This window comes from Serinus canaria, chromosome 24 (assembly GCF_022539315.1).
Source record: "Serinus canaria isolate serCan28SL12 chromosome 24, serCan2020, whole genome shotgun sequence".
Classification (NCBI taxonomy): domain Eukaryota; kingdom Metazoa; phylum Chordata; class Aves; order Passeriformes; family Fringillidae; genus Serinus; species Serinus canaria.
The window spans coordinates 5,652,784-5,670,031 of NC_066337.1; the positions used below are offsets into that span (position 1 = coordinate 5,652,784).

At 58.9% G+C, this 17,248-nt stretch overlaps 2 protein-coding genes and 1 long non-coding RNA gene across 6 annotated transcripts in view; 1 reads left to right on the plus strand and 2 right to left on the minus strand.

The window, feature by feature from the left end:
- Window positions 1-3,949, minus strand: part of CBL (Cbl proto-oncogene) — a 35,990-nt gene extending 32,041 nt beyond the window's left edge. Inside the window, exon 1 of the mRNA XM_050983463.1 lies at window positions 3,655-3,949. Within this exon, the coding sequence (XP_050839420.1) occupies window positions 3,655-3,801 (147 nt within the window). The 5' untranslated portion in view covers window positions 3,802-3,949. The remainder of the gene's footprint in view (window positions 1-3,654) is intronic.
- A 180-nt stretch (window positions 3,950-4,129) lies between these two features.
- LOC108963272 (uncharacterized) lies at window positions 4,130-5,226 on the plus strand. The gene is made up of 2 exons (XR_001991965.3): window positions 4,130-4,412; window positions 4,881-5,226. It is a non-coding gene; the product is annotated as an uncharacterized LOC108963272 (long non-coding RNA).
- A 1,077-nt stretch (window positions 5,227-6,303) lies between these two features.
- Window positions 6,304-17,018, minus strand: NLRX1 (NLR family member X1). 4 transcript variants are annotated; one of them, XM_050983547.1, is made up of 18 exons: window positions 16,816-17,018; window positions 15,895-16,023; window positions 15,674-15,801; window positions 15,446-15,506; window positions 14,988-15,085; window positions 14,187-14,803; window positions 12,309-13,723; window positions 11,422-11,508; window positions 11,086-11,337; window positions 10,700-10,976; window positions 9,325-9,352; window positions 8,552-8,763; window positions 8,171-8,357; window positions 7,952-8,088; window positions 7,675-7,879; window positions 7,314-7,510; window positions 7,024-7,194; window positions 6,304-6,852 (listed from the first exon to the last, which is right to left on the minus strand). In XM_050983547.1, exons 3-18 carry the CDS (start codon window positions 15,792-15,794, stop codon window positions 6,808-6,810), a joined length of 4,110 nt encoding a protein of 1,369 aa, XP_050839504.1. In that variant the 5' UTR covers window positions 15,795-15,801; window positions 15,895-16,023; window positions 16,816-17,018; the 3' UTR covers window positions 6,304-6,807. The 4 variants fall into 4 exon arrangements, 2 of the variants coding, with proteins under 2 accessions (XP_050839504.1, XP_050839503.1); XM_050983546.1 differs by lacking the exon at window positions 16,816-17,018 and adding an exon at window positions 16,521-16,770; XR_007779472.1 differs by lacking the exons at window positions 6,304-6,852; window positions 7,024-7,194; window positions 7,314-7,510; ... (2 more) ...; window positions 8,171-8,357; window positions 16,816-17,018 and adding exons at window positions 9,044-9,108; window positions 16,521-16,767 and having other exon boundaries at window positions 8,688-8,763.
- Window positions 17,019-17,248: the final 230 nt, after the last annotated feature.

The following is a 17,248-nucleotide window of genomic DNA, read 5'->3' on the forward strand; positions in this document are numbered from 1 at the left end:
GAAGAGAGGTGGGCCTAGGAAGAACCTGAAAATTGACTTTACCCATTTCCATTTTCCAAATGCAAGTCAAAAACGAGTTTCTCCAACTGAGTTTTGAGGAAAGAATCTGTTATGTACTCATTCTAGGAAAAATAATCTCATCTACATCTTCGAGGCCTGGAATTGAATCTTTCCCCTCAACAATCTGCAGCTTGCCTTGACTAATTCTGGATTTAGAAGTCCCAGTCCTGACAAGCATCCAGGGCCTACTTCCAGGTAAGATTTTCCCTCCCAGGGCAGTTCTGAAAACTCATTTTTTCTTTCCTTTAGCAGCTGAACAGCTAACTGCACTGAGATCACACCTCATTCCAGTGCAAGCCAACAGCAAAACAAAACCTACTCAAACATCTCTTATCTCTTGCTAGATTTGTGTTTGGCCTTTCCTCTCACAATGAAGGTGACCTGCAGTGGCACTTCTCTCTATCAGTTCTAGGAACTGAATGGTATCAGGAAACTCTTCAGAGAAGCTTTATCTCAAAGCTCCTCTTCCTCCCCTGTGCTTTCCCACATTTATTCCACTCTGCTCCATCCCAAGCAGCTCATGACTAACCCACCTATTCCTCAAATACCACCCACAGCAGTGAACTCCAGGGGGCTGCATTTAATCTCTGTTCTGCAGAGAAATGCATAAATGTCACCTTGTTCAGCTGAAGGGGAACATCCACCAGGGATGGAAAGGGCTATTTTATGGCCATGCTCTGTGTGACCACGTGTAGCTGTGGGAGGAATGGTACTGACAAAAAATTAGGGCTTCAAATGAAAGAATCTGAAAGACATAAATATGTCAGGCAGCTTATGGAGAGCATTACAGGGAAAATATTTGGACAAGAATCAACTTGCATAGGAAATTCATCAGTCACTTCCCAAAGCAGAGATGCACGAATGCTTTGACAACACCAGCTAATTATGCAGACTAACAAATGAGGTCGTGAGTGTAGTGTACCCACACAGACACAGCACGCAGCTCTGAGAGGCAAAAACATCATCTATTAAACATGCACACAAGCAGGTTTTTTATCTGCACCTGGAATTTCATATTCTTGGCCCAGAAATCTACCCCATTCTCAACACCTTCCATTCATTTAGCACTTCTCACCACGAGCTTCTCTGGGTTTTTGCTACACCACTAAAGAGATTTGAATTCAGATGTGTTCTTTGAGCGTGCATAAGTACAGCTGAAATCTAACTGAAATCTGAAAGGCTTTTCAGAGCCAGATCTCTCCTTTTGTACAAATCAGACTGAACAAGACTTCAAGCCTGAGAGCCTCTGGATGCTGCCTGTGAGTAAACCTGGAGTCAAAAGAGGTTGATGTAACTTGTGACAAATACAGCAGCAGCCCTGGCTTTTCTGCCAGTGGAGAGAGAACACATCCAACCTGCTACAAAGTCCTAAAGCTGTGAAAATTCCCCTCAAAAAACCATCCTGCTGCATTTTAAAATGCCACAATAATCAGCTTTTTTTCATGCTAGTCTTTTCCTTCGAGCAGAGCAGGTTATGAGCTCAAACACAAGTTGCCATCTATATCTATATATTCTATAGATGAAGATGTGCACTCTTACAGGTTACACTTATTTAGGGTCCTGTCTCCATGCCCAAGCTGCCTTTCCTACATCAGCACTTGTGCTTGGCCCTCAGAGTCTGTAACAGAGCCAATGGCACCTCTCAAAAGGGTTTTTTCCTCTGCCCCAGTCTCTGTAGGTGATCAAAGCTCATCACAGGCACAGCAAGGCACAACTCTAAACCCTGCCTTTTGTTGAGCCAGCCAACACAGAGTGATTTCTTGGCAGGAACAGAATTTAATATGCCTTTAAAGAAGTCATTTGCTCTGCCTGCTTTTAGCACTTACTGCAGGAGGTTCAGACACTGCATGGATAAACAATGCAGGGGAAAGAGAAGGAAAATGCACAAGCCTGAGGGGCCATTGGATGAGGGATGCCCAAAATCCCTGCCTGCTCTGCTCCCAAGGGGAAGGAGGTGGCCAGGTGACAGTCCCCAAGGCCTGGGGGCAACTTGGGTGATGCTCTTCCTCTACACTACTTGTAGGGCCCTGAACTTGGTGCTATGAAATGCACTGCACATTTCAGACTGCAACCTGCCAAGCCTAGCCTTGATTTCAGAGCTGAACAGTAATTATCAATGAAAATTCCACAAATATGTTTAATCTTTATTTTGTGCCTATTTCTGTGTGCCTGCTTTCACTCATTTGATAATTTCCTGCCAGCCCCCCAGGATTCCTGAAAACCCTGGACTGACCAGCACACCTAGCCAGGCCAGTAAATCAAATATCCCATCACAGCAACAGGCCAAAAGGTCTGGTGTCCCGGCAAGAGCCATTTCCTGGCATTTGAAAAGGAGGAGGAGGAGGAGTGGAGAGCCTTAATGACCCCAGAGAGCCCCTCCTAAAGGTGTGGGGCTGGAAGAAGGCCTTTCCAGCTCCCACGCCACAAGTTTTTCTTGTTAAACATCACTTGATACTTTATCTAACTACATGTACTTATTGCAAAAGAGTTTATTCAGGCTTTTACAGTTTTTTCTCAGTTTTAAGGAAAAGGTTTTGTCCTGAGTGCAGCAACGCATTCCTGTTCATTCCAAAAGGAATAACCTGGCCTGCCACAAAGCTTCACCATCCACTACCCACACACCAGGCTCTATTTGCTTCCAAGGAGCAAATCCTAGATTTCTCCCTTGTCCTGCTGCTGTCACCACCTGCAGCTCCCCACCAGCCCCTACTCATTCCCAGCACCACCAGTGCCCACCCCAGCCCCTACAGGATTGGCATTTTCTACACATGTATATGATTAATACAGATATCACAGAATATCCAGGCTTGGAAGGGACCCACGAGGATCATCCAGTGCAACTCCTGGCCTTGCACAACCATCCCACCCTGTGCCCAGATGCTGAGCTCTGGCAGCCTTAGGGCTGTGACCACTGCCATGGGGAAGCATCCCAGATCCTCTCAGGCAGTTCCAAATCCTCCATTCCATGCTGCCCCCTCTTCCTCCCCCTGTTCTCTGCAGAGCTGCTGATCTCCCTTCATGCCTTCCCACTCTGGCATCCCATTCCCATGCTGCCTCTGGCCTCTCCTCCACGGCTCACCTCTCCACCAGGTTCCACATGGAATCACAGCATGGTTGGGCTTGAAAGGACCTTAAAGCCCATCTTGTCCCAGTCCCTGGCAGGGACACCTTCCACTATCCCAGGTTGCTCCAAGCCCTGTCCAGCCTGGCCTTGGGCACATCCAGGGGCAGCCCCAGCTGCTCTGAGCACCCTGTGCCAAGGCCTGCCCACCCTCCCAGGGCACAATTCCTAATTCCCAATATCCCACCTAAGCCTGCCTTCCATCAGTGCGAAGCCATTCCCCCTTGTCCTGTCACTCCACGCTCACCACATCCTTCCCCCAAAGCTTTGCACCCCATTCTGTGCCCACACACCTCTGAGCCCCCCAGATACGCCCCCTCGAGCCACAGACCCCCTCTCCCAGCCAGCCCCAGAGCTCCAGGCTCATCCCAGATCCCCCCTGATCCCAGAGCCCCCCAGGCCAGCCCAATGCTACAGCCACCCCGCCCCACCTCAGCCCCCCGCGGCCGCTCCCACCCCAGCGCCCTCCCCACCTTATCCATGAGCTTCCAGCACTTCTCCACCATCTTCTTGTCCACGGCGCCGGGCTGGTGCGGCCCGAGGTGGTGGTGGTGCGGCTGGAACGCGTCCTTCATCAGCCCGATGAGCCCGCCGGGGCCCTTCTTCAGCGGCGCCGACATGGGGGCGCCCACACCCGGCCAGTGGGGCCCGTCCGGCACCGGGGCCGCGGCCCTGCAGGGGACCGGGCTGAGGGCGCTCCGGGCCGGGCCGGGCCGGGCAGGGCGGCGGCGGCGGCCGTGGGCGGTGGCGGCGGCGGCGGCGCCCGGTTCCAGCGAGGCCCCGCCCTCCTCGCCGGCGCTGATTGGTCGTTCGCCCCCCCGAGCGCCCTGCCACGCCCCCTCCTCCGGGGTGGAGGCCGCGCTGATTGGTCGGAAATTAACACGCATGCGCAGCTCGGGGCATGAGGGCGGAGCAGCGGCCATACTTGGTGCGGGCGGGGCGGGGCGGGGCGCGGTCGCCATGGGAACACGGGGGCCGCGCTCGCCCCGCCGCCCCCGGCAGGGACCCACGGCCTTCGCGGCCCTTCCCGTGCCCCGCGCCCGGCTTGCGAAACCGGATCGCTTCCCCTTTCCTGGAGACGCGTTCCCTTTTCTAAGAACGGCCTCGACGCGGGGAAGCGGCGCTGCACGCCCCCTCTCCCGCTGAGGGATGTGCTCGAGGCAGGAGCGGCACCGGCGTCCCCACGGCAGGGAGGGGATGGGAACCGGAGAGCGTCCGGTGCACCTGGCAGGTACCTGAGGCCTCTTCCCGCAAAGGCAGCGGGTGGCAGAGCCCATGGGGGTTGAGTCCCTGTTCCCGGCATCCCGGCTCCAGCGGGAGAAGGAGCAGGAGCCGGGCAGTGAGAGCAGCAGGGAGAGAAAAGAGGGCCCAGGAGAGAAAAGGGGATGAGGCAGTGAAAGGAGGACCTGGGAGAGAAAAGGGGGTCAGAGAAATGAAAAAAGGAACCAGGGAGAGAAAAAGAGATCGGGGAGGGAAGGGAACCAGGGGGTCAAAAGGAGACAAGGGAGAGAAAAGGGAACCAGGGAGTGAAAAGGGACTGGGGAGAGAAGAGGGGAGCAGGGAATCTAAAGGGAACCAAGCAGTGAGTTTGTCAGAGCTGACACCACCAAACTTTTTAAAAAATTACAACATGGGCTTGAAAGGCAGTTGAGTTCTGTTCGTTTGCTGCCTTCAGATCCTCTTTTCATCTCCTCTCCAGGCAGAAGAACACATCCTTTGGCTAAAACCAGCTGTGGCTGGAACCACAGGGGCTGCGACAGGAAACCAGGCGAAGGCAAACTGGGTTTGCCCACATCAGTTTGGGGAACATGAGCACCCCAAACTCGGGCCTGGAGGTTGGACAGCCCAGCCTCAACCTCTGGATCCAGCCTCCTCCAGGGAGCTTTGCTTCCCCTGTGGCACCCCCTTGCTGAGGAGCCAAATGGACAGCGCAGCAGGAAGCAGCACTAAACACAACAGTGCAGCCCAGCATGGATTGGTTATAAAACTCTGCCTTCATTTTATTGCCTTTGGTAAAGCTTGGTAAATATTTCTGGGACAGGCAACTCCTTGTCTGGCTTTAATTACCTGGGCAAATTTTCCTAAGGATTATATTGACCTCAAATATGTCAACGTTTATTGAGGCCGTGTTCCTGAGGCTTTTCCCATTAGGTGCTAATGGATTCTGGCTAATAGTCAAGCTGGATTGACCACCAGCAGGTGCCCTGGCCAGCTCCACGCTACCACAAGTACCTGGGGAGAGAACTGGGGAGGGCAACACTGCCTGTGTGAGAGCCAAGTACAAAAATCACCATGGCTCTGATCCAAAGAGATCAGGGAACACGCTTGAGTAATTGCATTCCTGACTATCTGCTTCTCTGGGCATGATTCACCCCAAGCTGGCGCTGTGAGGCTTCAAGCAAAGGGTGATTTTGCTTGGGACTGTTGTGACTGTCTCACTTGGGACTCCTGGGACAGATGCAGGGACCCCACACCTTGGTGCTGCTGGGGACTCCCAGCCGAGTTTTCCCACCTCGCCCTTGACTGATCACCCCCAAACCAGCCTGCAGCTGGCCAGCCATGGTCCCTCCCGAGCTGTCAGCTCCCAGAGTTTCTGGACAAGGACTTCTTGCACCCCAGCTGCCTGCACTGAGCTCAGAGGACACAGAGGCAGGGACTCCAATGTGGCGTTTCCGTTCACGCTCGAGAAGGGGTCGAGGTAAAACCTCAGCCAGAGGTTTGTGGTTCTTGGCCACATGCAAAACTCTGTGCTCGTTTTCACTCTCCCACGCTCGGCAGAGAGGTGAAATTTCCCCACTGGGATCCCCCCCTGTCCCCCTCCCCCAGCACTGTCACAGCCCTGGCAGGGCAGGAACGGATGTGTCACCTGCAAGGGGAACCCTCAGGAGCAACCCTTGCTGTGGAGCACAGGGGATGCCCGCAGGAGTTTGCTCTCAGATTCCTGCAGGTGCAGTGCCCAGGGGCTCTCAGGATGGCTCTCAGCCCCCACCCTCCCAGCAGCACACCTGGAGAGCTTCCTACATCCACTGCCCAACTCCAGGCTTGGGAAGAGAGGATGAATCTGGCCCTGGGATGTGCTGCCAAGTCGCAGTGCTGTCCATAACATCACCCACACAAACAGCAGCATGGATTTGTCCTTTAATCACCCCAAAAGGGTGGTGCAGGAACAGGGTGGTGCTGGGTGGTGGACACTCACTGCCCACAGGTTCAGGGAGAGGAGAAGCACAGGAGAGATGTCCATGCAGGTGCAGATCTGAGCCAGCCCTCAAGTCCCCTGGCTCATGGTGCAGAGGGCAGCACCCCAGCTTTCCTGGGAACTCCCAGAGCCTGGAGCTGGGCAAGGGCTTCAGTGCAATGTCCTGAGGAATCCCTGGAGGTAGCTGGGCAGGCGAAGACACAGGTGTGTGGTCAGGTTAGGAGGAGCTGCCACTGTGGTCGATAAAAGCTCTGAGCCAGCCTGAGTGAGCAGAGACGAGTCCCTGGGAGTGTCATGCTGTGAGCCAGGCATGGAGACACAGGAGCTGCGTGTGCAGGGTCCGTGCTGAGCAGTGCTGAGCCCCGAGGGGCTGGACGTGGCCTGGGTGGAGATGCTGTGTGGGAGAGCCTGTCCAGAGGCTCTTGGGCTGTTAGAATGCCTGGTACAGCTTAGTGTGCTCCTCCTGGCGCTGGCTCTGTGGGGATACAGGTTGGAGGAGTCATTCTGCCTGGCCCCTGTGGCCAGGGGACCACACAGCCTCCTCCTGGCAGCACCACAGGTGCCAGAAAATGTTAGGATGGGCAGAATAGGAGGGTGGCAGCACTCAGAGCACTGCCAGGCTGTGAGCACTGTCCTGAGGAGTTACCTGTATGATCTCTATACTGTTGGCAGCAGCCATCAGCCAGGACACAGGTCCCTTGGGTGCCACCTCAACATCACAGAGCACAGGGGAGCCACTTCGAGAGGGCAGGGAGGGCGTGCAGGAGCCTGAGGCAGGGTCACTGTCCTCAAAGAACTGCAGGGGGGACAGCCCGATCTGGAAGAGCAGAAGAGGGATGGACACACAACCCCTGTGGAGGACACCCATCCCACCGTGCAGCCTCACAGCACCCCAGGGCTCCCCAGCCAGAGCAGGAGTGTGCCCCCAGGACCTACCGAGTGGTAGAACTCGTCCCCAGCGGGGTCGATGACCAGCAGTGTCACCTGATCCTCCCGGGCGCGGATCCTGCGCACCGTCTGCTCATGGTCCAGCCCCTCGATGCTCTCCCCGTTCACAGCCAGCACACGGTCCCCTTCCCTCATCCCTGCCTGCTCTGCTGGCAGCCCCACATCCACATCCCACAGGAACTGGCCTGCCACAGCACAGGGAGGGGGCAGAGGCTCACAGAGGGGAACTGGCTCTGCTGACCCCCATGAGCAGGTGGGGACAGGTCCCATTGTAGGCAGAGCTGTCAGCTCTTCCCAACCCTCAGAAATGCCTTGCTCAGGTACAAACTGCCCCTCTCAGCCCTCTCACCTACTCCTCCCGTGCTGCAGTCATCCTCCTTGAGCAGGAACCCGTAGCCAGCAGGACCCTTCACCAGGTGCAGCTCCCGGACCTTGAAGGGGAGCCTGGAGGTGTCTGCCAAGGCAGCCGTGACCCGCAGGCCCCGCAGGCGATAGAACTCCTCCACGGCGCTGGATGCCACCAGCAGTGTCACCTTGTTGCCGCTCTGCTTAAGCTGGATGGGAAGCACAGGTGCTCAGTGACATTCTCAGCCCCATCTCTCGCCCCCCATGCCAGGAGCAGGCACCTTTCTGGTGAGCTGGGTGTGGGAGTAGCTCTTGACACTGTCCCCATTCAGCTCCAGCAGCCAGCAGCCTGGTGGCACCCCTGCTCTGTCCGCTGGCCCGTCCTGCAGCACCGACAGCTGGAAGGTGCCCTTGGTTCCTGCAGGAGGAGCAGAAGGGGCACTTTGGGGTGAGTGAGGTGCTACAAAGGGGAGGCTCGTGGTGGCAGCATCCTGCTTTACCTTCTGGACACGACACGCTGAAGCCAAAGCCGCTTTTGTCCCTGGTGACGTGGCAGAGGCGCGGGCGGATGTCATCCGGCAGCATCTGGGACAGGTCCCTGCCCAGGGATTTGGCTGCTTCGTAGGAGTCACCATCCAGCACTGCCAGCAGGACCTGGTTCCCACTGGCCTTGATCTTCTGCACCACCTGGAAGGACCCAGGCTGTGAACCCTGGGCAGGCACCCTCTGATGGGGTGGGATTGGGGTCCCTGGGATCAGCAGGGCTCATTTATCCTCTGTGCCCCTGGCTGGGGAGGACCCAGCCATTCCCATGGGAGTCAGGGATCAGGAGTCAGGGATCCCAGGGACCCAGGCGTTCCCATGGGACGCTCCCAGCTTACCCTGAGGTGGTCCATGTGGTCCACAAAGTGGCCATTGACCTGGAGCAGGCGGTCCCCATCCTGCAGCCCCCTGCGCTGGGCCACCCCCCCCAGCTCAATCTGCCGGATGATGTGGCCCTGGCAGCCCAGCTCCTCGTGCAGGCAGAAGCCGAAGGTCTCTGTGCTGTCCTTGGTCAGGAGGTAGAAGCGGGGCTCCCCCAAGCCCTCAGCATCTGTGTGGGGGCACAGCCTGTGAGCAGAGCCCTGCAGGGATCCTCACACAAATTCTGCACCCCATCCTGGGCTGGGGATCTGCTCATCCCTTCTGTGGTCACCTCCCACAGGTCCCCAGGGTGACAGAGAGCTCAGGATCCCAGCAGTGCCCGGGTGCCACAGCCCTGTATAGACACAAGGACACCCAGGTGCCACAGCCCTGTATAGACACAAGGACACCCAGGTGCCACAGCCCCCTGCAGACACAAGGACACCCTGGGAGATGAGGGTGTTATTTACCCGTGTCCTCAGTCAGTGTCAAGGCTGGGTTGTCGATCCCAACTTTGGGGTTAAATTCAAATTTTCTGAAATGATAAAGGGCAGGAGAGGCCACGTTAGTGCAGGGTGGCTTTACCCCTGCCTCCCCCAGCCTTGGGGAGTTGTTCCTCCCAGAAAGGGCCAATTGAGGCCTGTGCCTCCTTCTCCTTGGGGAAAACCAGAGGGGATTTTCCTCTTGGACCATTCCCCACATCTCTCCTGAGCTCCAGAAAGCCCCTGGTCAAGGGGAGATCAGCACTTACATGATGGACATCTTGTCTCCCTCGAGCCCTGCAGAGGGAGAGGAGAGGTCAGCACAGGAGGGGGTGGGCTGGGAGCAGACCCCACACTCTTGAGCACAGGGTTTGTCCACTCGCAGGCTGAGCCTGCCATCCAGGTGAGGGGGTTTGCCAAGCCCACACAGCCCCCAAGCCCCTCTGTCTCTCAGAACAGGTTGTTCCTTGGCCCTGTCACACCTGTCCTCCTGCATTCCCCAGAGCAGGACCTGCTGCTCAGGTCCCATGGGCACTCACTGTGGGGGTAAAGCAGGGCCAAGCAGATGGGCTCAGTCCTGGGGGTTTACAGGGCTCTTCAGTGGGGAGTGAGAAGGTTCACCAGGACCCCAGAGCGCTGCTGGAGCCAGGAGAATGAAACAGAGACCTTCCCTGGCACACACCCCCCCCATAAAACCCCTCCACACCTCTTTGGGCACAAGGAACCCCAAACCCAGGGAGAGGGGATGCCTCCCCAGCATCCCCACAAGGAGACATTTTCCTGCATGCCTCTGGCTCCTTTCACGGACTGCCTGGGCTCTGACATTGCCTTGCTCCACCTGGCAGCAGGGCCTGCGTGTGTGGGGAAGGGTCTCCAGAGGATTCCCCGGCACATACCTTTTGTTTGCTTCATGGCTGCAGGGATTGCCAGAGGGAGCAAGGTACAGGGTGAAGTGGCAGGGAAGTGTCCCCGCCTCTCCCAAGACGCCCCAGGTTTAATGGTTAAACAGCCCCGAGTCTCGCCTGCCCTCCCAGCCCCTGGCACTGCCAGCCAGAGCTGGGAGCAGGGACCAGCACCCCGGGACACCCAGCTTGGGGACAGCTCCTGGTGGCTTCCAGGGGGACACGCAGTGGGGGGGAATGACTGGTTCAGCCCTGGAGCAGAGGTGGGCTGCTCCCTGCCAGCGCTGGGAGATGGGGAAAGGGAGAACCCTCCACTCCAGCTGCTCCACATTCCTCCCCAGGAAGGGCCCGAGGAGGAGATCAAGTCTTGGTACTAGTGCGCTTCAGTGGAAATAGAGAGGTGCACTTTAATGCTCCCAAAAGATTCACAGACAAGCCCCAGTCCTGCTCCCTGCCCGTGCTCTGGCTGGGGTGCAGGGCTGGCTTTCCACAAGCCCAGAAGAACAAGTCCCATTTGCTCCTGGCCTGGTTTCTGTCCCATTCCCACACTTCAGCCTCACCTGCAGATGAGGCTGAGCCCCACACACCCAGCACCTTTGACAGCACCATCCACCCAGCATCTCCAGGTGGGGAAGGGCACAGGGAATGTGCTGCTGGGCACACTCCACTGCCCCACCCTGGCTGGTGGATGGGCAGCAGGTTAGAGGCTCCCATCCTGCAGTTTCCCCAGCATTTTCTTGACCTCGCTCTCGACTCGCAGGAATTTGGCCTTCCTCCAGGGATTGGCAGTCTGGCTGCGGCTGCTCTCCAGGTCCTGCAGGAGGAGGGCGAGGTGCTGCCGGACGCGCTCACGGTCCCAGAAGGGCAGGTTCCTCTGCACCACGTTCAGGATGTGGGACCAGTAATCGGAGACGTCGGTGCCCGCCGTGAGGAAAACCAGAGCCCTGACACCATCCCGGTCCATGCGCAGGCTGTCGAGAGCCCTCTTGCCATCCTCGCTGATGTCATTGAAGTAGAGACTGGGAAAGCAGCAGGAGACACCGGTGAGGGCTGAGGGGAAGGACAGGGGCACACAGGGCAGGGACACCTCGTGGGCAAGGGGGCAGGGACGCGGCAGAGCGGACTCACTGCACTTTGTCCAGCGTCTCGTGCCTCTTGGCCACCTCCACCACGCGCAGGGCCGCCGTGTCCGTCAGGGAGTTGTAGCCCAGGTTGAGCTCCTGCAGGTGCTGGTTCTGGGCCAGGTGCTGGGCGATGGCCTCGGCGCCGGGGTCCCCCAGTGCGGTGTGCAGCAGGGACAGCTGCTGCAGCGAGCGGTTGCCAGCCAGCGCCTCGGCCAGGTAGCGAGCGCCCTGCTCGCCCACAGGGTTATTGGCCAGCCTGTGGGACACGGGAGCTCAGGGAGTGCCTGGGCACGTGGGGGACAGCGGTGGCAGTGTCATGCAGGGCGGGGGCCGTACTCACCGCAGGCTGCTCACCACACACTTGTCATGCAGGAGCAGGTCACGAATTTCCTTGCAGGCGTCGGAGCCAAGGCTGTTGAGCTGCAGACTGGTGCAGAGCAAGACACGGGGGTGACAGGAACAAAATGGCTGTTACCTGGTAGCCTGGCAGCCCTGCCCGCTCCATTTTGCCCATCACCATCCTCCCTGAGCTCCCCAAACTAGGCCACTCCAGGTTTTCTCTCCCAAAGGGAGCACAGTGACACCGCACCCCAGCATGAGCCAGCAGAGCCAGTGCCAGCAGGAGCAGGGCAAGGGGAAGGGGATGGCGGAGTCTTCAGGAGGTGGGTGAAGGTCAGAGGAGGGATCAGGGCTCCATCAAGCCCTCCTGAGCATCTGGAGGAAGGAAGTGCGGCACAGCCCAGCTGCACAGCCCGATCCATCTGTGCTGAGCACGTCTCGCCACCACCTGGGCAGCAGGAAGACCTGCAGCTCCACAAATGTTCTGGAATGTTTGTGGAACATCTGCACAGCCCAGACTCCCACCTCTGGGACCGCAAACTCCTCACAGAGCTAACGACACGGGGATGCCGGGTAGCTTCCATAGGGACTCGGGTCTGCCAGGACAGCTGGCAGCTCGCCCAGACTGTACCAGCTGCAAGGAACTTCCCAAAAATTCCTGCGGGAGGGTGAGCTGGGACTGCAAATCCCAGCATGCAGTGCCCTAGAAAGGCTGCTCGAGGAGTGTTGCATGTCGGAAGCTGTAGTTCCCTAGGAATGCACTGAGGATAAACACGCCCTTTCCTAAGTTTTCCATACCTGGGTTCCTAAAGCATCCCTTGATGGGCAGAGGTGAGAAAACCCCCAATTTCTGAGCAGTGCCCAAGGGCAGGAGGAGCTGGTACTCACTGGAGAGCTTTGCATCGCAGCAGGACAGGGAAGAGGGTCCTCAAGCTGCTGCTGTCCAGGTTGCAGGAGGTCAGGTTCAGCTCCTCCACCTCGTGACTCGTGGTGCTCATGACAGACGCCAGCACAGAGCACTTGAGAGGGGTCATCTTGACGGAGGAGAGGTTGACAGCATGGAGGGAGAGGATGGCCTCGGCCGTGAAGCGCTCGTTCTGGAACTCATGCAGGAAGAACAGGTAGTCCATGAGCTCTGAGGGGGGCAGGCCCCTGCGGCCCTTCCTGATCACCGTCTTCTTCATGGCCTTGGCGATCTCGAAGGCTGCCAGGTTCTTGATGGAGCAGCCCAGCTGCTCCAGGATGGCGCGGTTGCGGCGGGACAGGATCCCGCCCATGAAAATGGGGAAGAGCTCAAAGACCTCATCATCCGGGATCTCATCGGGGTGGCGCATGGGGCCCTCCACGCCCAGGATGCTGGAGTTGATCTGGTCCAAGACATCGTCGTTGTAGTAATCCTCCTCTTTGAACAGCTCCTCTGCCATGGTGTGGGCAATGGTATCCCTGTCCTTGCCGCCCACCCGGGAGAAGTAACGAGGGAAGATCTTGAGCAGGTTGAAGAGCACGGGGAGGAAACGCAGCGGCAGCACCTTGGAGACGATGTTCACAACCACAGCCACGTCTTCGCTCACCTTCCCGAGGACCTCTGACATCTCCTTCCCCACTCTCTGCACCAGGGTCTTCTTCTCACCCAGCACCACGTACAGGGCTGCCAGGTACTCCTGCATGGCGGGGATGGTGAAGACAAAGGTGTGCTCCTTGCCCGGCTGCACGCACGGGCTGAGGAAGAAGCGGAAGACGTCACTGCGGAAAACCTCCAGGAGGTTGAGCTCGCTTTCAGTCTTCATCTCCACCTCGAAGCACTGCCGCAGGTCTTCCTCTGAGAAGCAGGTCTTGCGGGACATCACCCCCTTGTAGGCCAGCTTGCCCACTGTCTTGGCCACGTACTTCATCATGGAGATGTGGGTGGGGTCGGTGCTGTCCAGCACCTCCCCGCTGAAGTTGAGCCTCAGGAAGCTGGTGTAGATACCAGTGAGGGTCTGGCTGGGAGGAACCATCCTGGTGAAGTAGAGGAAGTGCAGGGTGGTGCACACCAGCCAGCAGTAGGACGGCAAGAAGCAGGCAGCCGTTATTTGGTTGTGGCGCTCCAAGTTCCTCGACAGCATCTCCACCAGGTTCTCCTGCTCCGCTGAGCGGCGGTCCTGGATTTCCTCTCCGGAGCAGCCAGGCTGGCTGAGGCGCATCTGGAAGTAGAGCTTCTGCAGGTTGGTGTCGGAGAAGCCGCAGATCTCGGCGTAGCGCCCCACGTACTTGCCGGGGATGCGGCGCACGGCCGACGGGCGCGTGGTGACGATGATGCTGGCCTGGGGACACAGGGCTGGATGAGTCTGGGGCTGTAGCAGGGTGTAACCCACCGAGAGGTGCACAAGGATCACCCTGTCCACAGGGTGGGGTTCACAAAGGCGCTGGATCAAACCTGGCCCAGGCAGAGGGGACAGAAGAACTTTCCCCATTCCTTCCTAGACATAAAATCTGGAAGATCACAGCCTTCATTACCTTACCAGGGCTCCTAAAATCTGGAAGATCACAGCCTTCATTACCTTACCAGGGCTCCTAAAATCTGGAAGATCACAGCCTTCATTACCTTGCCAGACCCCCTAAAGATCCCACCAGTGACATGAGGCCACCTTAGCAAGCCCCTCCAGGAACAGAGGCTGCCTGCTTGCTCCCAGCCAAGCTGGACTGCAAATAATGATCACTACGGCCCTGGGACGCCTCAGGGCTCACCCCCAACCTTCTCCCAGCACAAAGCAGGGCAACACCGACCTCAGGCAGGAGGTATTTCCGCAGCAGGTTGACCACGATGGCAGAGGGAGGCACGGGCTCGTTGGGGTCACAGCACAGCTCCGTGCCAGCCAGGCGGAAGTCCAGGCTGAGGCGCTCCAGGCCATTGAGGATGAAGAGCACGCTGAGGTTGGAAGCTTCCAGAACTGGCACCACATCCCGGAGGTGCTGGTACTTCTTGGTGATGAGGCGCCGCAGGGACACGTGGGCGTGGCTGTGGGACAGGTCCTCGCAGGAGAAGGGGATGACCAGCTGGAAGCGGGGCAGGCGGCCGTGGCACCAGTCCACCACCATCTTCTTGATGAGGGTGCTCTTGCCCGTGCCCACGGTGCCGTAGAGCACCACGTTCTTCACCTGCCGCCCACAGGCGTCCACGTCGAAGAGGTTGTGGAGGCTGATAACCTTTCTAGAGGGCTGCTGGAGCTGGTTCTGGATGGTTAAATCAGGAGAAGGCTTCAGAACCTCCTCCAGGGAGCTCTCCCGGATCACTGGGTCCACGTGGACGGCATCCAGGGAGAAGGAAGGGCCAAACTGTCTCTCCTCATTGGGCTGGTGGCTGAACCATGCAGACAGGCTCTTCTGGTGCTTCTTGATGGCACCTGCAAGGAGGAAGGTGCTGGACATGACAAGGGCTGCGCCCTGGCAGGGCACTGGGGAAGTTGCCTGCCCCAAGCCACTGCAGAGAGGGGACAGCACCCAGTTATGGGGAACCCTCACACTCACCCTCAGCTGCCAAACCCTGCTGTGTAAGACCCTCCCTCCAAATCAGTGCTGCAAACTCACCAGAAAAGGCCACGTTCCTCAGCTGGGACTGACCATGGCGAGAGGAGCTGGGCTGGGCAGATTTCTCCTGGGAGTCTCCCTGGTAGTGAGCACAGCCCCTGCAGGAGGAGGGAGAGTGTCACAGGGAGCAGCTCCAAACCCCACCTGGGGCAGGGGGGACAGATCACCAGCAAGGCTCTGGGAAGTGCTGAGAGGAGCCAGCTCACCCCTTCCTTCCCCCACACCACGGGAGAGCACAGGGGCACGGCTGGGAGGTGAAGGCAGGTCAGCAAGCCACGGGCTGTGCATTCCCAGAAAGCCCGTGGAGAGGCAGAGGAGGTGGGCTGGAGTCAGAGCAGGCAGGGAGGTGGGTCTGGGTGTTGGTCTAGGTGGAAGCAAAGCAGTGTCCCTAGCGCCAAGGCAGCCAGCTCAGCCACCCGGGTGTTGTGACAAAGAGCCCCAGCCGTGTGACACTGTACCTGGGGAGGGAAATGCTGCTTGTGCGAAGGATCCTCCTGAGGAACCGCCTGCCTGCACCACCTGGTGGGGAGGAGGAATGCACATGGTCAGGGACGGCCCTCTCCAGCCCAGCAGGGTAACCCCACCCCGCTTCACACCTCGCTAGGGTGCCCCACAACCCTGCACAGCTGGGGAGGCATGTCCAGGGGGGACAGGGCTGAGTGCCAGAGGCACAGAGCCCAGCTCACCTGGCACGGCAGCAGCGCACACGGACACGCTGCGGGTCCCCCTCGTCCCTGGCAGGGACCGCGGCAGCCGTGCCCAGCTGCCCCAGGGCAGAGAGCTCTGGCACTGCATGGCCCGGGACATCCTCCACCTGAAACACAGGGGTGTGTGAGGTGGGTGAGTGGGCTCAGCAGAGCACGGGGGGCTGTGGGATGCGGTGCTGCAGAGCCCTGCCCAGCCTTACCTGCCCCAGCGTGGTCCAGCCCGGCAGAACCGGCTGTGCTGGTGCTGACTCAGGCTCCCGCCCCAGCAGGGCTCAGCAGGGTGATCCTTCAGGAGCCCGGGCGGTGCTCACAGCCAACATCCTGGGAAACTGAGGCACGGGGGAGAAAAATATAAGCAAACCCCAGGCGAGAGAAGGGACGAGCAGAGTGACAACTCACTCACTCACTCACTCACTCACTCACTCACTCACTCACTCACTCACTCACTCACTCACTCACTCCTCGCACAACCCACGCTGTTTACAGTCCCTTTTTATGTGATCCAGGTGGAGAAACTGAGGCACAGGGGCGGGGGCAGAGGAGCTGACCTTGAGCACAGGTGTCCCGACCTCGGTGCCTCTGCAGGACACAAACCCACCCTGTCCCATACCCGGTTCCCAGCACCTCTGCTGAGCCGAGGGCCCTGAGCTGCCGTCCTGCTGCTGAGCCCTTCCAGAGACCCCTCTCGGGACCCCCGTGTCCTGGTGGCAGACGTGTCCTCGCCCCTGTGCCCTCCCGGCTCCCCGCTCCATGGCGAGGCCGTGGCGGTGCAGGGACCGGAGCCCGGGGCTGGCACCGAGCGAGGCGGCAGCGGCGCCGGGCTTACCTCGTCCTGCAGGATTCCAGCCGGGAACTGCCCGTGCTCGATCTGCCGGGGTCACGGAGCGCAGCCCGGAGCTGCCCATCCGCCTCCTGCCGTGCCTGTCCCGGGTACGGCTCCGCTGCGGAGGCGGCTGCTTCGCAGGCAGAACTTCCTGCAACGCCATCCTGCCCTGTCCCGCCCCGCTCCGGCGCTGCCAGCTCCCCGAGCACGATTGGAGAGCGGCTGGAGCCTGGCAGGAACACCCGCACCCCCCACGGGCTCCCAAACACGCCGAGGACTGCCGGAGTCGCGCTCTTACCAGATGTGCTGCGAGGCGAGGATGTCCTCCCGACACATCTGGCGGCTCTGCCTCCCCAGCTGCTGCCCGGCTGTGCAACCGGAGCCTGCAAGGACGCGTTCTGCTGCGGAGAGGATCCCTCCCCAGCGGGGGAAGGAGCTGGGGGCTGGCTGTGCCTGTTTAACGCACACAAACACCCACACCTGTACCTGCCCTCTCGCTGCCGGCAGAGCGGCTCTGACCACCCAACAAGTGACAGCTGTGTCACTGGGGCCACACACACTCTTCTCAGTTCCTGGAGGCTGTCCCGGGAAGTGCCAGCCCACCCAGGGGTGCTGGGACTGAGGGGTCACATCTGCATATTTGCACCCCAAATTCAACACCCCACATCCCAGGCGTGCCCTCGAGGCTCTCAGGAAAGGGAGATATCCAGGCAGTACACTATAAATATAAG